The sequence below is a fragment of the Zonotrichia leucophrys genome, chromosome 4 (genome assembly GCF_028769735.1).
Source record: "Zonotrichia leucophrys gambelii isolate GWCS_2022_RI chromosome 4, RI_Zleu_2.0, whole genome shotgun sequence".
NCBI classification, from domain to species: domain Eukaryota; kingdom Metazoa; phylum Chordata; class Aves; order Passeriformes; family Passerellidae; genus Zonotrichia; species Zonotrichia leucophrys.
The window spans coordinates 36,254,421-36,279,900 of NC_088173.1; the positions used below are offsets into that span (position 1 = coordinate 36,254,421).

The 25,480-nt window shown below is 42.9% G+C and overlaps 1 protein-coding gene across 25 annotated transcripts in view; it reads right to left on the bottom strand.

Moving 5' to 3' along the window:
• Positions 1 to 25,480, bottom strand: part of ADGRL3 (adhesion G protein-coupled receptor L3) — a 498,089-nt gene that overhangs the window by 203,949 nt on the left and 268,660 nt on the right. For all 25 annotated transcript variants that reach the window (XR_010439890.1, XM_064711138.1, XM_064711142.1 and 22 more), the window contains one exon: positions 5,012 to 5,121. Coding sequence is in view for 24 of the 25 variants with exons in the window: in XM_064711138.1 (XP_064567208.1) it covers positions 5,012 to 5,121 (110 nt within the window). In the remaining variant the exon portion in view is untranslated. The remainder of the gene's footprint in view (positions 1 to 5,011; positions 5,122 to 25,480) is intronic.

Sequence of the window (25,480 nt, forward strand, 5' to 3'; positions counted from 1 at the left end):
GTACACCTAAATCTTCTTTTCAACACTGTGCTAGATCCTTGGGAACCTGCAAGGTTGTCTCTACAGGGAAATGAACAGAAGAAAGCATTTCAAAATACCTCTGGTGCTTTCAACTCATACCATTTTCAAAACCCAAGTAAAAACTAAATGGAGACAATCCCTAAAGTTCAGTCTAAGCCAGCGGGAAATAGCTGTTTGCATGCTGGAACTTCCCCCTCTTCTGATCTGGAGTGCCACCTGTGAAGGGCAGTGCCACCATGTCCTACAGAGCACATGTTCTCAAGAGAGAAAAGGGAGCCTCAACTGGGCTGTTCACTCCACTCCTCCTTCTCCAAAATACCTGCAGAACCACTAAAACATGGACGGCTTGAGTGTCACGTCCATACAGAGGCAGCATTAGCAAAACCAAAGGGTGGGTTTGGGTTTCTCGCTTTATTGATAGAAAATGTGTGCCCTGGGTTGACTATATGATGCTTTTATCCCCAATCGTCTCATTCTGTTTATGTTGAATAATAAGTTTTGTACCTTTAAGAGTGTTCCAGAGAGTGAAGGGGGGAGAGAAGAAGCAGCAGTTTGTTTTCAGACACTGCACTCACTCCTCCACATTCCTGCTCCTGGATTATGTTGTCTGTGGATGAACAGACAGCGGGACAGAGCTCTTCTTTTGCTTTTTAGTTAGTTTTTAGCTAGCTGAGGCAAAGAAGTTCCCTGGACTGCTTTTTTTCCTTTTTCTTTGGACCTCTTGAAACTGCTCTGGACTGAACACCCAGCAGAGCACCGGCAGCTGAGGCCCACAGGGCCAGGCCCGGCCTGCGACAATTCCAGCACCAGAGGGACTGATCAGAGACTGAGTGAACCGAGCTTCAACCCGGGGACGGGGTTTTTCTCAGTTTGTCATCTCTTTTAGAGTGGCAAGGGGTCTCATTGTTTGACATTGTTTTGGTTTTATTGTTTAATAAACAGGTTTTTTCCATCTTTCTCCAAGGAAGTATTTTTTTCCTCCTGGACCAGTTGGGGGGAGGGGCCGATTGGATTGGCTTTTCCCACCGGAGCTCCTTTGGGGGATTCTTCCCAAAATTTGCTCTAAACCTGGACAATGTGTCTAATGAAAGTGACAACTAGCTGGCCAGTTCTCCCAACACCTCTGCTCCTCCAAAATTGGGCTCTCTTGCTGGCCACTGGTATCATGTACAGCTTTGGATAAAACACTTCTTTCTGCACTGGCTCATGGGTAAAGCAGGAAGGCCTTTAGCACATTACAAAGGTGAAATAAGAAAAAATTTACTCCTAAATGTACTGGCACCATGACAACAGGATTGTACAAGCACCAGAAGATTATAGTGAAGTGTTTGCAATAAGAGTGTTGACCTATCTTTAAAAACCACCTCCACCACTGCTGTTCCCATTACCCAATTAGCTCTGTAAAGGGAGAAGGGCAGAGGGAAAGAATGCAGCAGGAAACAACAGGGTACTGGATCAAGGGGACCCTCACCATGTCAGGTTTCTCATATTCACACACAGCACAAAAAAGCTCAGTCACCTCTCCACTATGAAACAGGTCCACAGCTCTGGCAGTGGCAGACTGCAGGTTTGCAGTAGTATACAATCAGTGAAAAACCATGGAAAATCTCTATCTCAGTAATTACTAAAAGCAAATTCAATTCAAGAAAATTGGAGTAGTAAAGTATTAAATATTAAAGTATTACTACTTAAAGTATTAAGTATTTCAGAAGAAAAGGGGCAGTACCTAAAGCAAGCGTTAAGAGAAATACATGCCACATGCTAAGGCCTGCTTTGAGAAAGACAAAACTATTTGGATGATTTTTTCTGATACCAGAAAAATAGGACAACTGATGCCACTGAAGCCTGACAAATTAGGCTTGCTATCTTTTTACCTGCTGATATCACCTACATTTCACTGTCAGAGGGCAACCTAAGAAGCCCAGATGTCCTGGAATGATTGTCCATTCTAGTAGAAGGCTGCTGCTACCCAATAAAGCAACTACAGGATCAGGAATATATGAGGAGAGGACTGGGCTATCTGCATAATCATCTCTCATCTTGTCCACATGGTGAGAGTAACTGCAGGCTCACAAAACTCTCCTTGTCAGGGGTATCTAGTGAACACACAGGAATGCAGTGTGTGGGGTAATGAAAAGGAGATTTTACAATATATGAGCTATTGAAGTTAGAGGACACTTAGATTTTCCCCATCTGAGAGGAAAGGGAGATGATTTCCTCTAGAAAACGATATAAGCTAGTGGTGGAAGAATTAATAAATAAATAATAAAATCTCAAGAGAAACAGACTAATGAATGGAGATTTAAATCTTCCATTTTTCTTTCTTTGGGGGAGGAGATACACTAGCTATACTATACTGAGCACAAGTGCCTAGTGTCAGTCCTAACAACATCTGTTAAAGATGACTCCCAAACCCTCTCGTCTTGAGATGCACACACCCTCCCTTCTGCTGCTCAGCCAACACTTGGGTAAACCCACTCTCTGTCCATAAAGAATAATTTGAAACTCTGAGGAGCAACCCATCCAACCAGACAAAGGCAAGCTGGAATTGCACACGAGTACAACTGCCTGCTGAAATATTAATTCCTTTATGGTGCAGCTGAGGTGCTCCTTTAGCAGAGGGCCATATGGCAGAGCCCATCACTCCCAAAGGCTGGCTGCACAGGGGCATGTGGGCTCAGTGACAAGAGCTGACCTCTGACTGTAACAGGGCAGAAAAGAAGGAACAGATTTCATCCACCAGGCATGGCTTTGGTCCAGACATGCCTTTGCTGACCTACCTGCCCAGAGGTGAAACCTTCCCCATCAATTGGGTGGCTTTCACTTATGGGACACTCATGGGGCCCACATGGGGAACATCTATCTAGAACGTTAATCTGACCATTCTGAGGGAAGAAATAGAGGTGCAGCAACAAAGCCAGGCACAGACTAAGGCAGGAAAAGAATAAAATGGAGCTCTAGTTTTCCCACTCCATGCCAGCATTTGAAGGGACACGGTTTGCTTAAACACAACCTAGTTCACTGCTGCTACACTGAATAACAATACATGAAGATTTGACCCAAAATTTCCTAGGTAACACACAACAACAACTTCAGAATACTAGATCCTATTTCATCATGTGCCTGTCCTTTGTCTCCCCCCAGTAACTCTACTTGCAGAGGCCCCATACTTGATTCATAAAGAAGTGGAGGAAGCAGCCATCAAAGCTCCTACCTTAATTGCAAAAGCAGCATGTCAGTTGTCATCCTTCTCCTCCCTACATTCAGATCATTAAAAAATACTCAATCCCTACTGTACATTTATTACTGAGCAGCCTCTCACAAGAGCTATTCTACTTCTTGTACACAGGGCCAATTAACACTTTGGGGTGTAATACTGACATATTGCCTTTCTCACAAGGCACCACTATTCCTCTTTGTTTTATGTGCAACAAAGGCTGTGGAGGGGTACCAGGTAATGACTACTGCTTTACCAGCCCAGTCTCTGGAGGGAACAGCATACCCTCATGCAAATCATAAATCACAGGGAAACACAACCTGCTGTGATAAGTTGAAACCAATCTTCCCTAACCCTTTCCATGCACAGTGTTGCTTCTGAAATGAAAAGCCTCATTTAGAGTGGAATAACTCTAAACTATAATTTGGAGTATATTCTGCTTCATAGGGTAGATCCTAAGCCCTGATGTCAATCTTTCCATTAAACATGAGTTTAATAGCTCACCCCATAAAAAGTATTCCATCACTGCATTTAGAAGCTTCACAGTTTTGTTTAGAAAAATCAAATTTGGACACACTGAGACTGCTGCCAGCAGAGTATCTGAGTCCCTCAACAGAGAGGTCCCCTTTACTCAGAGAGGTGGTGCTGGAGTTTCACAGAAACCAAAGACCACACAGCCTGTTCAGGCTGTGGCAGCAGGCAGGTGGCCACCTCCTGCCTGGGGCATGGGGACCACCCCAGGGGCTGCGGGCTCTGCTTTCCCCTCTGCACAGGGTGCCTGCCATTGCTCAGCCACGTCTGCTCTCCTGCAGCCCCTGCTTGAGGCAACAAAGATGGTCTCAGTCCCTGAGCCAAACTCCGGGTTTCAGCAGATTGATGCCTCCTGCTGCTCTCTCAATACAACACTGTGGGTTGAAAGCATACATTCCCATACCTGCTTTATTATTTTGAGAGGTGTGCTGCAATAAGCGTTGGCCTGCTCAAACAGAAAACCTGGAAATGGTGCTGTTATTCATCACTCAGCTCTCTACAACTGCTAATAAAAAGTGCACTTTCCAATACTATCATTCTTATTTCCTTTTTCATGTACGCCCTTTTTGGCAGTAGGGCCTTACCTGCATGTAACAAATTTGGTTTCTACAAAAAGCAAATTCTGAGGTACACAACTTTTTGTAGCTCTGAATTTCCCACTTGGCACATATTGCTGTCATCTCAGGTGACTGGCTTTCTACCCTCAAAAATTCAGTCTAAATGGCTTGCCTGTAATTTGCCTTTATAACTTTGGAAGCTTATAAATTAGTACTTTTCTACCATCAAACATCAAATTACCCAAAACAACAGCTTCCTACCTCCTTGGTGATACAATACTGTTTAAGGCACTTATCAAATGCCATCAATTACATGGACATAGGTCAGTCAAAGCACACTGCTGTATGATTACAAGCATAAACCTCTGTAAAGAGAAGCCGTAAGCCAGCAATAGTGCTTCATTCCTCTGGTCGGCTTTCTCTAATGGGGTTTCCCAAGTGTTTTCCAGAAGATGATATGTCACTGTTATGCTGTACAACACGGGAGACATTATTAGGATATTTTTAACCTAAGCACAAACCTGACACAGAGAACAATTTTTCATATCTTATCAGCTCAGTCTCACATGATGCACATGGGCTGCTTTACTTGCCCGTGAGCAACAAGAGACAAGCTCAAGGCTGTCCCAATCCCCTCAATAAATCTCTACTGAAATAACAAGTGCAAATATATCAGGATACATACTGTAAGGGACACACTCATACTGCACTTCCAGGTACTTGTAGGTCCCGGGGCACGGGTCTGGGAACACATCGGGGCCAGCAACAACCGCACACTGGGTCCGATTACTGCACCTGGAAAGCAACAGAGATGAAGAGTCAGGAAACAGACCAGACAGAAGGACAGGTCAAGAAGCTGAGTGGCCCCTGCAGTGGCAAAAAGATGCAGGAGCAAGGACTACAGCATCCCCTGGGAAAGCTCAGCAGTGAGCATGCAGAGACTGATGGCAAACACCAACATCTTCATCAGCTTATTACCAAAAGAGAAGAGGCATGGTGGCACAACCCTTCCCCTCCAGGAGGTATTTCTTTAATACTAGCATCCCCACAAATAAAATGCAAGGACTAAACCAACAACAGCAGCAAAAATAATCATTGCATGTTTTATAGCAGACATAACAATATGTTTTGCAACATTTTTATAAAGTGTTCTCACAAAACCAGTTATCTTGTATAACACTCTTTAAGCCAAAGCAAAGACTAGAAACAGCAAGACTTGAGTGGGAGGAAAAAAAATATCACCAAATAAGCTGTCAAAAAACCAAAACAATGTTTTCATACAAAGCCTGTTAGAGAAACTTCCCAGTCTGATCATTCACAAGACAACACCCTTGCATTAGGCACAAATGGCTAAGCTTTATTCCATCATTCTGCCCAGCATGGATGCACCTCCTGAAATGAGGTACTTTTTCCAAAAAGCTTGTTCTTCATGAAGAAGACAGAGAAGGAACTGACCCTGCCTGCTGCGGTGAGCATCGTTCAGCTTAGAAGAACATACACAGAGGCTGGGTGCTGCAAGATGCTCTTCCTGAGGCTAATACAGGTCCATGGGTGACTGACTTGTGCATGTGTAGAAACCCACATTTGCCTCTGATTTCATGGGACAAACACCTCTAACGTACAATTGGTGATGCAAAAGTATTTAGCAAATAGTGATTCCATAGAGAAAAATCATCTGCTTCTTTGTTTGTTTAAATTAAAAAAAAAAAAAAAAAGAGAGAGATATTATTAGTCTTTGATTTTTCTGCTTCTGCGTGCCAGAAAGAGACCTCCTAAGAGCTAGACCACTGCATTTATTTTCTTTAGGATTCTGCCTCCTCTGACATGAAATGGGACCCCTGACCCTTCTGCTCTTCTGGCAGAAGCTACATCCAGCACAGAATTCATTTAGGTCTGCAGTGGAAATGCTTCGTGGTTACCTGAAGCTACAGTTTGTCAGCCTTAATGCGGATTTTATTTGAGCCTGTAAATTAAAATTGATTCATTAGCAATTGCCTTAAGCTCCATAATTTCTTTAATTTTATGGAAGGAATAATAAGAGCGGATACGCTTGCTCATCAGGCTGTTTTGCTGGATCCCAGATAATCCAGAGGGCTGGGACATTCTCCTGTTTTCTAGCTGAAAGACAACAGTTATCACAGCAAGTGACTAGTTTTGTTATAGAGACAGAAAAATAATTTCCTTAACAAAAAAGATAATGTCCTCACCCATGCTGGGATATCACAGGTAGCTCAGACGATGCAAGTGGGCAGTTTTCCAGGAGAGGCTTTGAACATCATCCAGAATTTCACTTTCAACAAAAATCCTTTGCTGGGCACAATGTGCCTTTCAAAAAGCAATTTCACTGGTCTAATCAATAGTCTTCCTGGCTGAAGGGACAGCACTGGCCACATTACACAGAATAACAGCAATGGATCAAAGATACCTTTCAAAATCACCAGTAAAGATCCAGAACTAGGAGGAACTGGAGGTGGAGGGAGGAACAAACACATTTAGGGCTCATCTGTGTTGTGGTTTTTTTCTGTTTGGAAGGCAGCGTTTGCTTTGAATGGTCAAGCATTTCTTTGTGGTCCCTTCTTTTTAATGCAAGAACTTGGCTACATAAAACAGAAGTGAAAACACAACCTGGAAAGTTGTCTGTGAACAGCACAGTTTTAACCTCCTCAAATACATGCTACCTTCTGCAACATCACCAAAGAGACTAAAAGCTTCATGATACAGGGGTCTGAATGGGGAATGCAGGATGTACAGAAATGCAGAAGCTTTTCCCCCCAACTCTAGGACATCCTGAAGCCCCCCTACACTTTCCTGGAATGGGGGATGGCAAAGCCTACCAAGCACAGGAACTTTCAAAGAAGGTGAGATCAAATTGTCAGTGCCACCTTGGGGAGGAAACACAGAAAACGAAATGAAAAACTCTCAAAATCACAAATACTATGTAGTGTCAGTAACGCACAAAATTAACTTTAAAAGGGTTCATATTAAAAATAAACAAACAAAAAAAACAAAACAAGAAAAAAGCAGAACAAAAAAAACCCACCCAAACCAAAAAACAAACCCCAAAATGAAAACCAGAAGAACTCAACCTCCTCTTTTTCACACTCCTTTCCTATGGGCAGCAAAACTGAATCTGGCACTTGGCATTTTGAGCTTCCTTTTATCACCCCAGGGTGAAACACGGAAGTTTCTCATTCCAGCACGCTTAAGGGATGATGGCAATTTACACTAAAAACCACAGGAAAAAACCTAATGCCTGTTCAATGAACTATTACTGTCAGACATCAGGCTATGGAAATTTTAAGGGGAGAAAGAAGTAAAAACCACTCATCATTAGAGCTCTGGTTGCTCTGCTTTTGCTCATGCATTTTATCCCTTTTACAACAGCTTCTTGGTCCCTTCAGCTTTGTCATATTTCTTTCCAGACAGATTAAAGGCCCAGGTGACACTAAGTGACATGCAAAAAGTGACATGGGAAAGGAGATGTGTAAAAGATGATGAATCTGTAGCCTTGAAAATCACAGGGAGAAAACCCATAATGTATTCCTGCTATACTCCATTTCCAGCAAACCAGGCCATGAGCTCTTCCTTGTAAATCACAGGATTTTACATGGAATCTTGGGATTTCCTGGCACCTGGGTCTTGGCAACACTTGCTCCAAACTCCTAGAAGTTGTGAGGCTTAGCAGTGGGTATCAGATAATTTTATGTTATTAAAAAAAACAGCTTCCATTTTATTAGTTTGTCCAGCATTTTAAAAACAAACGTTGTGGAGACACAAGAGAACTGAAGTAACCCTTCAAGTGGTTTAAGCTCACCTTGTTGTTTGTTATTATGAAATCTGACAAGAAGTTTATAGCCATCTTTTTGTGTGTGTGTGTTGGTTTGTTTTATGCATCATTCCTCTTTCCCTGGTACATCCTGAAGTGCAAGGTGGGCACCTGAGTAAAGACACTGCTTCTCAAAGACTCTCTCCATGTCTTGTGCCACCTCCCTAACTGCTGCTGGGATTTGTAGACTCTTTCTCTGAACCAAAAGTGTCCACTCAGCTCAGCAAGACTAACCAAGAGACCAGAAACCAAAGCAAAATCCAGGATCAGCATTTGCAGCCCAACTTGAGACACCAATTCCTCTCTCTTCCTGTATGTTCAGGAAAAGAGAATATTCTAAACTCTTCTAGAAGTCAGTCCAAGGTACTTGGCAGCCTTTAAGCATCCATCATCTCATAAACATAAGTTCATGTTATTCACATCTATGTTTTGGAGAGGAAAAAAATCACCCTACTGGGAAAAGTGCAAATTGTTGCAAGATTATTTTTAAAAAAAGACAAAAAAAAAACCAAAAAAAAACCAACCAAACAAAGAAAAAAAAAAACCAAAACAGAAAGAAAGAGAAAAAAATGGGGGGGGGGGGATCCTATGCATTCTTTCCAGCTGTATTTATTCCTACTAGTTAAGACCCCCATTTTCTCTTTCTATCTGGATATGTGGAAAAGTGTTTAATCTAGAAGTGAGGTGTCAATTCAGTGTAACAAATACACCATAACAGAAAACATGGATTATTTTTGCAGAACTTCTCCCAGTTCCAGTGGAAAATGACTTTCAGGAGTTTTAATGTGAAACAGGAATAGTATTTCATTTGTCATTTGCTTTGCATTTATAGCAGTGGGACTGAAGGAAACACTTGAGTTCAGGACCAGCTGCAGGGATCAACTCTGCTTACAACTCTCTGTTCAGACTTCAACTAAGAACAACACCAAAACTTCATTCCCCTTCAGCAAACTTCCATTTCTTCTCCCTGGAAATATTTTTATGATTTGTAAGTGACAAGGTCATCTTGTGACAACAAAACAGAAACACTTTAGATGTAAACAGCTGCTTATTCCTGCTGTGATATCTTTAATTTTTTTTTCCAATGCTGACATTGTTAATATATTTAGCAAGAGATCAAGAAAGGGGAAAAAAAAAAAGTTTGGCAGTTTATTTTCAGGCTTTCCAGAAACCTTTAAAGCATAGACACATCAACAACATCAGGCTAGACGTGTCTGGGGCAATATGTTTGTCAGAACAAAAACGCAAAGGCAGCATAAAATAAAAGATCAATTTCAAACAAAAGCCTTTCAGCATTAATCATGGCAGGTGCAATACCAGCAAGTCTCCCAACTCCCCATCTAGGTGGGAACCAGACAATAAAAGCAGGTGCCCAAACCATGGAGGCAGGCACCTGCTGTGCTAGGGACACCAGGAGAAGAGCAACGAGAATGCCCAGCTCCACCACAAGCCTAGAGTCTCAAACGCTGATTTGATCCCAACACACCCTCCTTCTCCTAATCCTCCAGAGACCAGCCCTTCAGAGATGAAGCAACAATTCCTGCAACACTTAAGTTCCTGTGAATATGGCACAGTGGAAGCCACTACCTGGGGAGGCCACCTGCCTCCTCTGAATCCTCAGATTGTCACAGTCCAAACTGGTGTTAAAAACCATGAGGATGGGAAAATTTCACATCCACACACTTAGATGTACAGGGCAGGTACTGAGCTGCCACATCCAGCCCCTGCTCTGCTAACACACCCTGCTCATAGCTGTGCTACCCTCCACCTAGAGCAGCTTCCAACAAGGAAGCTGAATGCCCACGTGTGCCAACCAAACCACTCACCTGTGTTTCACAGAGTGCCTTGTTTTTTTGGCAGCCAGTGCTCTTCTCCCTGCCCTCAGCTGAAACACCTACTTTACACAGACTTTATTTTTTTCTGCAAAGACAAGGCAGCCATCGTGTGCCCAGGCATGCTAATATAGCCAAGACATCAATATCTAAGCCTCTTCCTCAAGGTCTATTATGCTTTTCTAATGGTTTTACAGTAACAGACAGACTTAATTCATTATCCTTCATGGCAATGCTGCAAGACATGCTTTTCCTTCCCTGCAACACAAAAATCTCCTCTCTGGATGAGTGCTTTAAGAAAGAGGCTGTCACAGCAAATAAGTCAGCCAGGAGTGTGTTCTCCCCTGTCAATATATGATATTTCCAAATTAGCCCTTTAGGAAGAGCCAAGGAAAAAAAAAAAAAAAAAGCTCTGGAGAAGGTAAACAGGAAGCAAAGAGAAATATCACTAAAAAGTGGAGCTCACATGATGGGTTGGAAATAAGGGGTAAAGGGAAAAAAAAAAAAAAGGCAAGCAGAAAAGGGAGGCAGTGGAGAACAGAACTCTAAGCCCCCAGAAAAGACTTGGGTTCAGCACATTTGCTTTCAGTAATGCACTGCACAAAACCAAAGCTAAATCCCCCACCTGTTTAGCTTCCAGAAACAAAGAATTCCTCAACAGAATCTTTTTCTGCCTCTGCAAAACCTTAAAAGCAAGGCATCTAATGACAGGGAGATGAAAATCCAGTTTCTCTAGCATTTTTTTCATTATGAATGGGCCTTTTTATTGATCTTTCAGAGCACTGAGAGGCTGGCTTTCCAACCTCTGCTGCGATATAATTATCTGCAGTGTTTAATGCTAGCACAGACGAGTCCCACTACACAGTGCATTTTGTTGTTTTATTGACAGGTTTTAATTATCCAGGTGCTAGAGCTGTCAGATAGGCTGCTTCTTATGTGATCAAACTAATACAGGATGAGGCAGAGCACTCTAATTGCAGCCTCACCTAGTGCCTCTGTGCAGAAATGCCAATGAGATACATTTAAACTGCTATGATTATTGTAAAATCTTATAAAGTTTGATGGGAAAAGGAGTCCTCTTTCTATAGCTCCAACCTATTTCATTCCCCTTGTTATTATTGTATATTGAACAAAGGAAAATTGAAGGAAAACAAGCCTCCAAAACCACCCCAAAACTCCAGCCAGCAAAACACCAGAAAAATCTTGCACAGCCAAACCAAATATGAGCTGCAAAGGTCACCAAAGGGACTACCTTGATATGTTATAGAGAGCCTGGGAGCAAGAAGGAAAACAAGTCCTGGAAATAAATTAAATACCAGTTTTACAGACTTAAAACCAAAAAAGTAATTGCAGTGTTTCAACTCATTGATAAGGTCCTTAAAATTTAACAAGAGGCATTTAATAGCAAATTCACAAGATTTAAGAGTTTTTAATAAAAATTTGGGGCATTCCTGAACATGGTTTATCTGCTGAGCTGCCAGGCACACCCCAGGCCAGTAATCTGAGGTCTAGAGCAGGACCTGCCAGCGGGGATGATGTGATTCATCATCAACCTCCAAATGAGAGCTCCCCCAAGCAACAAAAGCTTTTTCCTCTGTGCTTCATCATGTAATGTCTTTTACATTTATAGTTTCCTTGGATTCCTTTTGCCCCATCTCCTTGCAATTACCACAGTGAGGGATGGAGGTGGAATCCCCAAAGGCAATGAACGTGCAGGGCACAGGTGAGCCTGGCCAAGTGCCCTGTGCCCATGTGCAGCACCCCTGCAGCTACAGGAAACAAGTCTGGCGAGAGAGACTCTCATCCTTAAAGCAAGAACAGCAAAACCACAATGTGCCCCAGCCACTGGGTGTACTTGTACAAAGAGTTTGGGTCAGCATGGAAAACAGATCTGCACTGAGCACACCCCAAGCAGTCACGGTGCTGCTCCAGCTGCGGGGAGATGAGGACACGAGCAAGGCCAGGTTTGCAATGCAGGCTAACATTACTGGATGGTCCTCAGGGCTAATCAGCACACCAGCCAGGCCTTAAGATTGTAAAGCTCATCTTTTAAAGAACTACATCTGCCCTTTTACAGGTACTCTAGTTTTTCCAACTCCATAAACTTCTGTAGCAGCCTAATAAAAAAGCACTTTACAAAACACTGTCGGGTATCTGGAGAGGAGAGCTAACACCTAAAACAAACCAACCAATAAAAGGCTCATCAGTTTAGCCAGACTTAACACTAGTTAAAATAACTGTGAACAGAAAACAATCTGGTTTTTAATTTGGGCTAGGAGGTCAAATTAAAGGCTAAGGGAGATCTGGGCTGAATTTCAGTTGGCACTCCACATTACTTTGTCTTCATTGCCATTTTAACACAAGTCAATGTGAGTTAAAACCCCATTTTTTTCTTCTTTAGTGCAGCTACCCAGAGCTGGGATATCCAGAGCAAGCTGAAATAGGTTATTTTCTGTACAACAGCCCTAAAGTGTGTTCAAACCCTCAGTGTACCATTACCTGCCTGTCCACCGAGCCTGCAGCCCAGGGAGCGATGTCCTGCCTGACATCAAGGTGCTGCAGCTCTGTAGCACTGTGAGGTACCAACCTGCTGCTCAGCACTGGCTGAGCAGGAAGAAAATTTGACCGTGAACACTGAGAAACCTTTTAAATACATGAAGAAAAAAATCATAAATAAATGTTCCACCCTATTTCAAAGGAAAATCCGGTATTACTTTCACCATATCACTCTTTGCTAATTGTCACATTACTGCTGCCATTTACTGTCACCACCCAGTGCCCCCATCCCAGGCACTCAACAGTTGCTGCAAAAGATAAAACAGAAATCAGAGAATATTGTCTCTAAAGGGGCTGAAGTAATCAGTATGCATGGGCTGGAAGGTTTAACATATTAGCCTTTCACCTCTGCAAATAGGGTTAAAGAAAGGTTTGGGGCCAAAATAATTTGTACTGCACTCCATCTCAAATTTGACATAATAACTGAATGAAACCAAAATGAACACGTCCAAACAGCACAGAAGGTCAAGGCTGGGCGACTCCCTGATGAACTAAAGAGTGAACCAAAGGCACACAGGCAGTTCTGCTTCTATAACCTAGAGCAGCATCTCTCCTCACTGTTCGTGCCAATAGCATGGTGCTGAGGTGATTTTTAAGAAAAGGTTGATAGATTTTAGTTTAGGTGGCAATTGGCCCTCAGCCTCTTGGTGTGGGGGAAGGGAGGCAGCAGAGTACAGTAAGCTTTCTGACCAAACGAAACCCAGGATCAACAAGTGACAGGTTGTGACTTTAGCACCATGGCTAAAGCAGTTCAGAAAAAAAGACAGTATTAGTAAAGTAACAGCCTCCATCAGCCTGCCACATTGTGTGCTATTAATACAGAATCTGTTCATGGTCCCTGATTTTGTACAGCACCTTGTGCAAAGGAGACTTGGCCCTCTCTGTGCCTCAGGCATTAAAGCAAGGCAAATAATAATCAGAAACAAAACGAATTTTCTCAAAAAATAATCCTGAAATGAACTAAGCATGTTATTCAATATTCAAAAGTGATTTCTTTTTTTATTTTATTCCAACACAACCAATGCTGCCTCTTTGATCTTCAGCCCAAAGCTTGAATAAAGGCAGTCTGCACTTTGATTCTAAGCTCCAGAGAAATCACAGTGTCACAAAACCTTCATACGCTTCCCAGCTCTGCATTGCCCAACAGATTCAGAAGCAAAAGCTAAGGAGGGGAAAAAAAAAAAAAAAGCCAAATATCAAATGTACTGAAACTGCAGTTGGGAAGTTGCTCAAAATGTCTAAACATAGCACTGAACACTTTTTGGCTGCATGCAGCAACACAGAAAGGGATGGAAGGAAGCATTTTTAAAAACATATGTCCAGCAGCTCCAGAGAGGGTTTCTTACACTGTGCTCAGCACTAGGCTGGGCAAAGTCTGATCACACACCTCTGGCCTCTCACACCCCCATTCCTTCCACACTTGTCCTCCCCAGGGCAGTTTTCAGCACATCCATCCATCCATCCATCTATCTATCTATCAATCAATCATAAACTACACATACCCACCAGCTCTTCTCCTTCCTCACCCTCTGGTCACCATCCCAAATGGGACACAACTTGTTTATTACATACCTAATCCAACTTTAAAACACAAGTTTAAAAAACCAGAGATTTGGCTTAAAAAAAATTTGAGAAAAAGTCTGATAGGAAAAGGGCCTCTGAACATCTGCAGGACAACAGCTGGTAGGAACAGAGGAACAGGGCTTCTGCACAACCTCAAGTTTTCTTTGTGACTCTGTGGAAAATACTTTGTTAGTAGAAGATTCACTATTTCATAATACAGAGCCCGCCTGAGAATTGAAGAATTAAACTCGCTGTACGTAAGACAGCTTCCTTTGAGGAAGCTAAACACAAAGGCCAAGTTTTCCAGAAAGCCTCTGCCTCCCACCAGGGCTGGATTCCTCCAAAGAGCTCAGTTCCTCCTAGAGGAGCTACAAAAAGGCCCAGCTGTTCAGGCATGGCTGGGACTACTCAATTCTCATGAGGAGCAGTTGAAGCTGACAGTTATTAAGCGTTTTTCAGGCAGCAGGCTGTGTCACTAAGTGCCTACTTTGGTAATCTAACCCAGAGAGTTCCATAGGGGAAAAAAAAAAAATAAGCCTGTACAGGATTGTATGGGAGCCTTAGGTGGGGCAAAAACTGGGAAATCCACATTCCAGAGCATAGAGCATGTCTCTGGCAAGTCAGCTTTAAAATATGTGACTGATGCTGCTCAGACACACTAGCTGAAGTCCAGGGAGATGGATGAAAGGGTGAAGATGCAGGATAAATTCATCAGATGTCTCCATAAATCATTTCTATAGTTAACATTTGTTCTCTGCTTTTCATTACTTACATTTCTAAAGCCACTGGGTGCCTTGCTGCAGTGGATCTAATAAAAAGGAAGATAAATTTTAACATCCCTTTTTGAAACATGTTAAAATGATCTAGCTTTCTTTTGAATGTTAATGGCAAGCATTACAAGAAATACAATGTCTCAAAACAATTCACTGGGGCTGGAAGAGAAAGCAGAGTCTCACTGTAGCCTGGAAATTCACAGCCATGGTCATCACCCAACTGGTTTCAAAGATTTTATTTGTGACCCTAATGTTTTGGGCACCACAACCACACCATCCCACCCCAACAGGTTTCAAAGATTTTGTGACCTTAATGTTTTGGGCAGCTTTGTCACCAAAACCTGCCCTTGCTTGGCACAGACTCTCTGACTCAAGGGCGAAATTCCATACTTGAGAAGGAAATATTTTTGGAGACCGGCAGTTTGGAAAAGAATCTGAGCTGCCTGACAGCTGTTCAGAGACATGGGATGCCAGAGGGATCCCAGCGTAGCATACAGGATTACACCCATGCACACACACAGAAAATCATTAAAGTTTCTGTCTCTGAAGTTTCACACTTAATGAAAGAAAGCGAGGGAGATATCTGGAGAATTTTTGGGTTATACTGACAGCTAAGGATCCTCCTTTTGCCAAGAGCACACCCTGGGAAGCTCACTGGCAGTGATGGGGGGACCCACAGAGATGCCAGTGTGTCCAGGCAGAGGGGGAGCAGGGAGTGATTCCCTCCAGTTCTCCCTGCTCCATCCCCGGGGAGGTGGGGAATCGAGCAGAGAGCCAGCCGGCTGTTGGATGGCTGGAGTTGTTCTACAACAGAAGCAAGGACCTTTATAAGCGAGCTTAATCCCTTGCAGGTTAAACAAAACAAATGACTGCACGAGTGAGCAATTAAAGAGCATTCCACAGCCAGCCCTGGAAGAGCCTCACCATTGATTAATTAGGTTCAAAGGGCCAAGGCTAACCTCACAGTCCCCTGAGAAAGAGACCACTTAGCCCCTTCTAAAACAGAAAAAAAAAAAAAAAAAAGGAAATAAAATATCAGCATTCCTATTTAACACTGGAGCATTAGTTAAACAGCTGCTAGAGCAGTGAAACAATTACTTGGGACTGATCTACATTCAGCTGTATTGTTTTATTACATTCAGGAGAAACTTAATTAAGCTTCTGTTATTTAATAAAAGCACTGTTTCTGCCATGCAAAGCCCTCAAATTTGTCCGTGGGGTTTCCCAAGAGAGCATAGCTCCCACTATCACATTCCTCCTGCCTGCGTTTGAAGGCTAAGGGGATGGAGGATATTTTCATGCATTAGTGCTCCTAGGGGTGCTCTAGCTGTCTCTGCCAGCTGTCACCAGAGTGGAGAGGCCACAGCCACTGATACCTGCCCTGTTATCTTAGGGGACCTAGTGGACACCTGAGCAGCATGGTCTAATCCCAAACACATCATGGGATGGGTCTTGAGTGCTTCAGCATTGCCAGGAGGAAGTCATCAACTATTCGCTCTACTGCAACAAGCAAAAAAGAAACCTGTTCCTGGAAAAAACAAACAAACAAACAAACCTAGACATGCTGCTGGCCTCATAGCTGCCCGCAGGCATGATCCATACCCTAGGAAATTCAGAAGGTGAACAGCCCTTCACAGGCACCATGTACCATTAACAGGGTCTGAGCTGGGCAGCAGGAGTGCACAATCAAGGGTACTCCTGTACTAAGAAAACATGTGAAGAGTTTCACCAGCTCATGCCACCAGAAAGACCCCCAAATCATCCACCCAAAGGCTGCCTGGAATATTAAGGTTCTAAAAGACTGAAAAAGATTTGCTGAAAGGACCGTGCCTTACATGTGACCCACACTCATTATCTGTAACTCTGCCCAATTTCTCTACAGGATTATCAGCCACATGCTACATCCTAACCACCCTCTCCCTAAAATGCTTGTCTTGCCCTCCTTTTGCCCTCACACAAACAGCTCCTCTGCTGTGACTCACCAAAAGATCCAGTTTTGAGGAGAAAAATCTGTCCCCAGCTTTGTGAAAGTAATGAAAACAAGCACTTGAAGTGCAAAGAGCCAGACAAAAACACTAACCAGCTGCTCTGACTCTCTGGACTTTCACTGTGGATGCTCAGACAAACTTTGGTGAGGTAATGGGAAAATTTCTCCCTGGTGAGGGAGAAAACCCACAAAGTGTCACTTGCTGAGCAGAGGCTATGGCTTGAGCAGCTTTTCAGCACTGGCACCATGACCAGAAAATGACTCCTGAACACACCGACTCACGCTGTGCTCCCCAGCCAAGAGTAACTTGCCAATTGGCATTTGGCCCTACTGAACTCTGTGCTGGGCTCCTGTGACCCTGGAGTTGCTCCTGGATGTTCTGACACATCCAATTGCCCATGTGCCCTATTGACATTGATATTTCTAAAGCTCCCTCTTCCTTCCAGGAGACAAAGGCACGGGTGCAGAGGTGACAGTCTCGCACCAAGAAGCAATTCCCCCAGCCATGAGACACTGGGGCCACTCCATCAGCTCAGCAACTCACAGCAAGCAGCTGTTAATAATGCCATGACACCTCCCAGAGTTTAAAATCACATGAGGCTCTGAAGTCTGCACTGTCAGGACCATCAGTGCCAAGCACACTGGTCTGATGATGCTTGCAGCTACTCTGTCTCTGCTCTCTGAAGTAATTCACTGCCACAGACACCATTCTGTGGACCTGAAAAAAAATGGATTTAATTCCATGGACAGCTGTAAAGACTTAGTTTCCAGTCTGTAGCAGAACATCATTATGTTGGTGAAGTCCAAACCTTTTCTCCTTGCAAGGGGCTCTGCTTTTTCTGAATGGCGACTTAAAATCCTGCAGTAATTACGTAGTCCATATTGCAGTTTGGTTGTAATAAGGGAAAGTGGGGAACAGATCTCAGGTGCTGAAGAATGTGCAATCAGGGTTGAGGACATCCCAACTTGCCTCTGGAGTCAACAGAACTCTCCATATATTCACTACTGCAAACCCTGATTGCAGTAAAATAGTATCTGAGTGACCACATTTTATTCTCTTAGTTAGCGTAAGTTAAGACGCAGGTGGCATCCAAATTCTTCCTTCTTTTCCTCAGAGCATCTATCAAAAGTTAATTCTCTTCCAAATGTTGAGAAGATGAGGCTTTCCCTCCCCTGTGCTTTTGGCAGACCTCATCTCACTCCAGGCTTTTTCAAGTGTCATGTATAAATAGCCAGTGCCCCTCCTTGTACTGAATCAGCCAGTACAGACCTATGGATAGGGCTGAGAAAGTTCAGCGTGAACAGACAGACAGACAAAACCTAAAATATTGACCAACTAAGAAATTTCCTCTGTCCCAGCCAGTCTCATCCTATGTGTCACTCCCTATAACCATGCAGCCTGGGAAAAAAGACACTTTGGTTTTCCATCTAATGGCTACCCACCTGCTACTGCCAGGGGCTGGGGCTTGATCCTGCAGCCTCTGCCTTTACAAATGCTCTGACAACTCTCTCAAAGCACCAGCGAGCCTCACCTCGCTCATTCCGACACAACCGAGCAAATAAATAATGCTATTTATGCACTGCAAACCATTTGTCAACCCATTTGTCATTTCTGATCTTTCACTGCTCATGCACTAAAACTATGTGGGATTTTATTCAAACCTCCCTTGCAGGTGTGATGAATGCTTTATTTATACAGCAGCATTTCATCTCGTGGAACTGTTACTATGCATATACAAGCCTCCAAGTCCCTGTGTGGTGCAAGCGGAAGGTGTAAAGACAGATGACAACTAGAGGCAGCGCCGTAATTAAAGCCACGGGGGGAATCATGGATGGCTCAGCCTAAACTGGGACATGCTTGCCAGGGAAAACACACCACTTCAGATGAAGCACTCACTCTCCATCATCAGGGAAGGGGAAAAACTTGGATCAGTTCCCAAAGACCCTCTTAAAGGTCAGCGTGACAATGTCTGTCCATGCCCAGCTTATCAGAGCACCCATGACATGAGCAAGAGCTCTGCTGGGGAACACATTATCTCCAAGCAAATCACCTCCCACTGACTCCCCCCGCCAGGATTCTGGTCCAGGACCAAAAAACCTGGAAGAAGACATTCCTACAAGCAACCAGTTATCAGCCATGAATAAATTCCCTTGGGTGGTGTCTTCCAGTGGCCAAAAGCCCACAGGAGTGGCAAAAGAGCCCTTATTGAGATTTCTGTTGTGATGCACAGCGACCTTATAGGGGACATTTCTGCTCTTCCACACCACTGGAAGCATGACACTGACCTCCCTGCAAAGTCTTTTAAGAGCCACAGAAGAAACACATACACATATATATGTACACATACTGCTTGTATAACTATTTACTGGCCTGGGAAACCTGCTGCCCAAACCTGCTGAGATCCACAGGGTCTCTTCTGGAAGCAAAGCTCTGTTACAATGAAGGACGTCAGAACCTCTGCCTGGTTTCTACTTTGCATCACAGCCACCACAGTAAGGCTTGACTTGAGCTCACTCGTGCCATGCAGCACACCAAATGGGTCCCTGGCTCTTCATAATCATTTGATACAAGCAGGGCTGCAGTAAAAAGAGCAAAGGATCAGCCCTGAACTGATCCCTTTGTCTTCTGGGAGGAACTTCCTTGGCAGTTTTTACTGTGTGAGCAGAATCTAATCAGCTCCAGAATGATCTTCCTGGCAGCTCCTGGCTGCTTCAGATAAATCTGCAACATCTATTATCAATCCTTGTATTTTTGTGGGTGGGGGTAAAGTAAAGGTGAGAGAAACAGCTGTGGACCAATTTCAGGTACCTTGATATCAAACCACTCCTTCCATTTTATTTTTAAATTTCAAGGGGCGGGGGATTCATACAAAACTGTATAAATAGGCATCAGACTCATGTTTATTGCCTAAGCAATAGAAGATTAGAATTGACAAATGGAGAGGTTTTTGGAGACACAGATGCTACAATCATTTTAATATAATTTGGATTTCCAAATCAGTAATTACTCTATCACATATTTATAATTTTGTAGATGCCACTAGAAATGCTGATGTCTTTTTCTATGCATAGTAATGAGCAACAACAAGGGCTGTTAATATAAAGCCTGTAATGTTTGTATTCATATGTAAATAGGTTATGTAAACGTTTTAGACATTTCTCACTAAAACACTGAGTTCTAATCTAAGTGGCTCCATTCCTAAACTAGAAAATCGCACTCTGCATAGAAATTGTTTACTAGTCTGTCAGCAAAGCCGCCAAAGCAGTGAGCTGAATTTATAGGGGGATTTTCATCTCCCCATCAGACACAACATCAGAATAATTGACAAGGTATAAATGCCCAGACAGATATGCAGGTTGTTACTCAGAAATTTGCTTGCATGTGATGTCATACATATTCAGCACACGTGCACCTTCGGCATTACACATGCACAAGCACAGACACTGTTTTTGAGCACTGAGGAATGCAGCAGTGCTTGATTTAATTAAACTAATTTAGTTAAGCTGATACAAACCCTGGTTAAGTGCGACAGAATCAGTTTAGTTTCTACCTGCTCCTAATTGACTTATGATCAAACTGAGTAAGGTACATTAAAACACCAACGCGTGTCTCCAAGCAGGAGTAAATTACACAAATTTAAACCCACAACTTCAGTTAATTCCAAGTGATGCTAGGGATGGAAGTGAAAAAGAAAAAAAAAAAAAAAAGAAAGTAGTCTAAAACACTTCAGGGCAACCATAGGATGGTTTTCACCATAGGATGCTATCATTTTTCTCCCCTCTGCTTCCCCTCAAGCTGCAGTCTGCATTTGTCCCAGATGGTGTGTGGGAGCTTGGAGGAGTGGTCCTTGGGGCTTACACAGGCCATTTGTAACTCAGCTGGAGCATGGATACACCACCACAGCACTGTCCTTTAGAGGAGCTGCTGTGCCTAGCAAAGCCATCTCCTGTCCCTCTCTCCTCTTTGAGCACCATAACATTAACTTGCATTAACTTCAGTGATACCTGCTCTAAACTCCGTAATACAGAAGGGAATTGCATCTTGAGCCTTTTTCCTTCTCTAACAAAACATATCCAGCCTCATCCTTTTCTCTTCTTGATTGTATATATTTGCAAAGATGATGTAGTGCCAGTAAAGGCTTTGGAAAGACAGGTCAGAGATTCCCAGGGCTCCAGTACAGCACATGAGTAACTCCTATTTGTAGAGGAGACAATAGATGTCTTCTCTTCATCAGCAAAAATAAAATGAAAATGACAACAAGGATGCAAACATCCTGCTATTGCTGCAGCAATTCTCAGCATCTTCTACCATCTAGGCATAGTATTTTCAAGATCAGTTTAGTTCTTTCCTTTTGATGAGGCTGTCAAACACTGCCAGGGGCAGCTACTGGTGTTTTGACCTTGCTCTGTTCTGCCTTCCCTGCTCCTCCTTCATCCCCACTTTCCCTTTGTTCTACTTTGAAGCACTCTTACACTGCTCAGGGAATGGTATTTACAATGAACTAGCCAAAGTACATTTACATCTCGTGCAATCACAGCTTTGCTCATCCTGCCCTCTTAACTACTGCCTTCAAGCAAGGCAAAGTAACATCAGTCATGCCAGGGAACAACAGGGAGAGAAAAGCTCGACATCCATATCCAAGCACTTGAATTATTGTTATTTCCCTGGTGAGCCACAGTGATGTGGGATGACCTGTGACAAACAAGGCAGTTTCCAGTGGAAATTGGGGGCAGGGGAAGGCAGATAGCTCTACAGGAAAAGCATAATAATTTCTGCAGGCCACAAGCATAGACTCTATTACGCCCCTGCCAAGAACAGTTACTCACATGAGTAAAATTAAGAGCACTGCAGACCAGGTGAGCAAATCCATGCCACTTTGTTTCCAAGGACAGAATTTCATCCTCGCAAGGCTCTGTTTGTACAGTGGAATAGCAGTATCGATTCTAGCAGTTATTGCAGTCCCCCAGAGCAGGAACACTGAAGTGAATCAAACCCCCTGTAGTTTTGCCCCTGTGATCACCTTTGTGCTAAGGGCTATTGGGATGCCCAGTGCTAAGAAACTGGGTCACAGGCTGCTTTAGATTTTTATTCCCATTCCTCTTGGATGTGACAAATGGTGAGCACTTTCTAGTAATGCTGTAAGTGCTAAAACATGGTTGCACCTAACAAAAACATGGGAGCAAAAGACATTTTCCTGCTCACCTGGAACTTGTTCCATCAAGTGAAGTTTGCAAGACAAGAGGAAAATGCAAGCTCTTTGTTCCTGTTGGAGAACCTTCATCTGTAAATTTTAGGCAGTAAAAATGGGCCACATGGCACATTTGCTCAGACTGGTGGTCTGACATCACTGTGTCACTTAAATATAGCTGTACACTGATCAAACCTGATCAGATTTCTCATTACATAACCTGTTCCAACAAGGACAATTGTTTTCACTAAATCAGCCCAGTGATCCCACTGGGGGACCAAACTTCCCCCTTGGTTTCAAAACACTATCCCTGATGAGTTTTCTGTCTACCTGGTAGACTCTGCAATAGCCTTGATGCTCAAAATGACTCTCTGAAATCAGGGAAGCATCCAGGACCTTTGTGCCATCTGAGAGTGAGAACCTTGTCTGGAGGAGTCAGCCTCTGTCCAAGAACAAAGCCAGAAAATCACTTCAACTGTCTCTGTTAGAAGTACCACAAATTATGATGAATCTAGTTTAGTATTTGTGTTTAATAAAAACAATTTTTGCTTCATCAAAACCTCTTTTTGGCATAGCCATTATCAAACCAAACCTATGCAACAACCTCATGAAGTTAATGAGGCTGGTACAAGAGGGCTTGTTGCTGGTAGAGCTTTCTTCATCCTCTCTGTAAATCCAGTCACCCTGGAAAAATAAATTATTTACTGACAGGTCTGTGCTGAAATTAGGAGTCCTATTGGTATGGCACAACTTCTTCCGATGCTGTTAACCAGCTGCACTGGCAAAGCATCCAGGGCAGAGCAGCCTGCAGATCCGTGTCCACTGGTGTTTTCTAAGGATTCTGCCTCATGTCGGGAAAATCCTGTTCAGACTTAGATTCCTGTGGTGCCAATATATCCTTAAATATCTGCTCCTAAGACTATCCCTCCGCATTACTTCACAGCATAATTACAAACGCACAAAGCTGGAGTATCCCTCACCACCCACTCCAAATCCTCTCTCACACTGCCTGCCTCTTCCCATATTTCACTCCATTTCAGGCAAATCCTGATTACACCAACACAAACGGAATTGGACAACTTTGTTCAGATGCAGCCTGAACAGACTGAGCATTTGTATTCATCAAGGCCTCTGCTTGACTTTTTAATTTTATTTTTTAAATATTAAACAAGGAACTAGGAAGTTTGTAATTATTTCACCAATTAAAAAAAATACAGTGCACAAGGTACTAAGAAACTCCATTCTCTCCCTTTTACAGATATTGCTGCTTTCTTGCATAAATGGTTCTCCTCCAGTATGTGTTTAGGTCCCTACTGAGCGATCCTAAATCCACCTGGCTGTGGGTAGAAGAGAAAACATGAACAAAAACTGAACAAGGAAAAGGTTCCTAATTTCATACCATAATTCATAGGGCTGCAAGGAACATTTGTCTTGTCAACTCATCTGTTTAATCAAAGAACTTTAATCAAACTGCAGCTCCAGAAACCACAGGTTAATGTGGACAAACAATAAGAATAATTAAAGCACTCAAATAATCTGTAGCTTGTCTGTCATCAGCTCCTACGTACACTGGAGGTTCGAGATACTTTTATCTTGCATATTTAGTGAGCTGGATCCTTAGCAGGACTCAGTAAATAAAGATCCCATGGAACTACTGCTGATCCCTGATGAATGCAGAGCTATTACCTCCAAAGGCTGAGCTGTTCCAGTCTCCATGTTTCTTCAGACACACATGCATCCACAGGAACAACCACTGCATTGTTTCTTATCAATGCAGTTAAATACAAAGGGTTGTCACAGCCAAATATTTCTGAGGCACTGTTTTCCCTTGGAAAATGATGAACTGTCGAATCAAAACGCTGTGTGGGAATATGTTGATTCACACTGCCATTTAGGAAAAAAACTTTCCAGTTTAAAATGTGTTTTATGTGCTCTTATTAAAATTAATTACATAGCTTTGAAAAGCAAAATATTCTGATTCAACAAACATTTCTTTCAGCTGAAAAGTCAGTCTTCTGGACAATTTACAAATGTTTGATCTTGTGTTGATTCAGAATTGCTTACACTGTCACTGCAATGGCAGAAATTCCTGTAACAGTTGAGAGTGCTCTCAGCAAAAGCCAAGTAATACAGCCCTCTTTCACCATCTTCTAGGCTATCTCAAATTGATGTGAGATCACTATATGGTTCCTCAGAATATGTGTCTGTATATTTTTGAGAATACTACACAGCCACTGATCCTCACCAACTCACTGGCCAGCCAGAGCCCTTCCTTGGCCCTCAATTCTGGACACTTCTAGGATTTCTGAGTAGATTCACGGGCATTAAAATGCATAAACAAACACACATGAGACATGATTGAACTGCAGCCTAGGAGAAAAAAAGCCAGAGACAATCCAAGCCTTTTGCAGCCTGCAGGCTGATGAGAAAATAAAAAGAATTCAGATTGGTCCAACTTCTAAGATCAGCGGTTTGCACACCATTTCTGAGGCACACCCTGCTTCTGCTGGCAGCTTTATGAGGGAAGCCCCATGATTAGAATACAGCATTTGAATTCCACAGGGCTGAGGGGAATTAAATATTTGTCTGACAGCGGAGGGGGAAGAAGGAAAAAAATAAAAGTGAGCTAAAGGAGCTTCTTCCTACTCTGCAAAGAACTTGAACTAGTACATGCCTACCAGGATGAGGGAGGATGGAGAGGTTCAAGTCTCAGGGCATTGTTTATTGTGTAAGAGAGGCCCCTTGTGAAGGAACCTGCAGGAAAATCTATGAGGAAGGGTAAAACAGGGCTGCTGGGCACAAAATCCTAGATGATGTTACTACAAACAAAATGAAAGTCTATGTGTTGTTACCCAAGAGGTATTTCCCACGATGTTAAGGTTTGGAAAATGGAGAAGTGGTCACTGGAAAGGTGAGAAAATTATCAAGGTCATTTTTACTAAAGCGTTAAAAGCAAGAATTGTACTGGCAGAGGATTAAAGTCTACATCTCCCAGTAGCTCAGAAGATCCAGAGGGACCAAAAAATCAAATCAGTGAGATGCCCCCTTAGGGATGTTGGAGGGCTGCAGCACGCACAAGAAGACAAGGAAATCTTTCTCAATTTGCCCAAAACTGCACTCGTAATCAGCAGGACAGACATTTTAGCTTATGCCTCCAAACATCAAAACTATGAATTGGTGGTGAAACCAAAGCATAAGTATAGACAGACTGCAAACTTTTTAAGAATAAGGGTTACAACTGTTTGGTTACAAAGGTAGTAATTTTATATTTTTCTCTGAAGTTTATCCTTCAGTCATTCTTGTGAAATGGAAATGTGCTGCCAGGACCAATTTATTATCTAACACATTGCAACAGCTACTGCTGTTCATTAGGAGATGCTACAGCAGTGTTTACTCAAACATTCAATAAGAGCAATTTCACTTCCCAC